This window comes from Propithecus coquereli, unplaced genomic scaffold, assembly GCF_000956105.1.
Source record: "Propithecus coquereli isolate 6110/MARCELLA unplaced genomic scaffold, Pcoq_1.0 Scaffold39, whole genome shotgun sequence".
Taxonomy (NCBI): Eukaryota; Metazoa; Chordata; class Mammalia; order Primates; family Indriidae; genus Propithecus; species Propithecus coquereli.
The window spans coordinates 926,106-928,399 of record NW_012149618.1 but is presented as its reverse complement, the minus strand read 5'-3'; the positions used below and the strand labels follow the sequence as shown (position 1 = coordinate 928,399).

General features: G+C 50.1%; 1 protein-coding gene across 2 annotated transcripts in view; it reads left to right on the top strand.

Moving 5' to 3' along the window:
• Nucleotides 1-762: 762 nt before the first annotated feature.
• Nucleotides 763-2,294, top strand: part of DNAJC27 (DnaJ (Hsp40) homolog, subfamily C, member 27) — a 35,431-nt gene continuing 33,899 nt past the window's right edge. The window contains exon 1 of one of the 2 annotated variants that reach the window (XM_012652438.1): nt 763-852. In XM_012652438.1, the coding sequence (XP_012507892.1) occupies nt 766-852 (87 nt within the window). In that variant the 5' untranslated portion in view covers nt 763-765. The remainder of the gene's footprint in view (nt 853-2,294) is intronic. The other variant, XM_012652439.1, reaches the window with a different exon arrangement.

Here is a 2,294-nt window from a genome sequence, read left to right as displayed (position 1 = left end):
GTAGCCTGGGCCTTCCTCCTACAGATGAGTCATCTAATCCCAAGTCCGTCAGAGCTCTGTAATAAAGTAGCAAGTCTAAACTAAAACCCTTGCCTTGACTCCATGTTTTAGAACCTATAGAAGATAGTCGTTTCCTGTCTTGTCGAAGGCCTTCTTCCAGAACCAGGGTTCCAACTTCCCACTTCCCTGGCTCTTGACTCTGCCTCTTATGGAGCTCGAGCAAGGGGAACACAATATTGGAGGGGGAGAGCGGCAGCAGACGGGGACCCAGAGCGGACTGTGGTGTGGCTGGGCCTTGAACTAACCCATAATCCAGATGCTACCAGACCTGCCGCGAACTGCCAACAAGTATCTACCACTCGGCTGCCAATGCAACAAATGCCCTGTCCTTGCGCCCCTGAAAACAAGGCCGCGCTTTCCACAAAGCGTAAACCCCGCCACAGTCCAACACCGCCTTCTTGTCAAGGTACACGTTCCACGATCGTCGTGCGACCCCGGAAAACAGGTAACCCGAACCTCAACTCCGAGGACGAGCGATGACGTCAGCAGCCCCGCGCCAGCATCGCGAGACTGCCGGCTCCCTCCCCCGGTTCCCTGCGCTCCCAACCGCCTGCGCCTGCTGCGGGGCAGCGGCTGGGATGGCGAACCACGGAGCCGAGGTAGTGACGAGAGCAGCGGTTCCGCCATTGGACGAGGAGGCCTGAGGGACGGGCCAGCGGCGCACAAGGAGAGAGCGAGGCGGGTGGCCCCGAGAGAGCGAGGGCAATGGAGGCCAACATGCCGAAGCGGAAGGAGCCTAGCAAGTCCCTGCGCATCAAAGTCATCTCCATGGGCAACGCCGAAGTGGGAAAAGTGAGTACAGTGCACCCGGAGGGGCGGGACTCCGCGCGGCGGTGCGACGTGCCCATTGGCTGGACGGGCGGCCACTCAACAGCCTGGGGTCCAGCCTCCTCCCCGCCCCCGAACAGGCCCAGGTCTCCTCCGAGGGGGTGCGGCTCCGCGAGGAGAACTATCCGACCTTTTTGACCTTTGGGTTGCCCCCTGCTCCAGTGACGTCGCTCTCCGGAAGGTGTCGGGGGTGGCCTCTAACCCTCAAATGTACCCCAAAGAGAGTAAGGAGGCCTAGGTCCTAACGTCGGGTCGTCTGCTTACGTACCACATCTGCGTTCTGGGTGACCGGTCCAGGACCTAGAGGGGGAGAATAAAAGTTTAGTTACCACCAGCAGTGTTTGGAAGCCGATGGAACTTCTTGGGGCGCGTGTGAGGATTTGAGATTAGTGAAATGGTGCTCGACTGCCCGGAATCTACATTCCCATCGTAAGAGCATAAGTGAAGCTGACGTGTTTCACAGGGGAAGTGCAGTGGATGACAAGGATCCTGCTTTATTTTGTTTTGTTTTTTATTTCTGGTAGCGTTCCCACACCCATTCTCTCAAAGAAGCCTTAGTTCCACCACCTTTCTCTCTGCTCCATCTCCTGGGTATCAGCTATAAACCCTGTTAGTATGGGGGAAGAGAGGGCCAGAGGTGACCCAGGTCTTTCCCCAACTGAATTCTGAGACTGCCTCCTCTTCATCCAAATTCTCTCTCCTGGGTAAGTGGAAGCTGCTGGTAAAGAACCTCCCAAGGTCATCAAATCAGTGACAGAGACAGGATTAGAACCTGAGTCTTCACACTCCCACTGCAGTACTCTTTCCATCATTGTATGTTGTCAAAATCAATCCAGCTAGTGTCTAAATGGGAAAGAGATGTTAATGCGAGTGTTTAGACCAGTGCCCTGCACACAAAAGATGCTCAGTAAATGTTTATTAATGTTTTTTACTTCTATTTAGCATGATCCTGTACTAAAATATCTGTGTGTATGTAAGTATTAGCATAACATTAACTGAAAGTCCACATTTATTGAATGTCAGCTATGTGCCAAGTGTTAAAAGAAAAAGCCTCTAGGTTATATACTAAACTGGCTAAGTGAGCGTGTCTCACTTTTGTAATTTTACTGTGCCTAATGGTGCAACACTAGAAGTGGCTCAAAATGCCCATTGTCACATTTATTTAACACTGTTCTAGATTTATTAGCCAATGCAATTGGACAAGAGAAAGAAATAAAATGTAAAATATTAGAAAGGAGAAGGCAAAATTATCATTATTTGCTAATGATGCTATTGTTTACCTGGAAACCCAAAGGGAATTAACTGAAAAACTATTAGAAACAATAAGAATATTCAATTATGCAAAACTAATTTACATAAATTAATATATTAGAAAGGAGAAGGCAAAATTATCATTATTTGCTAAT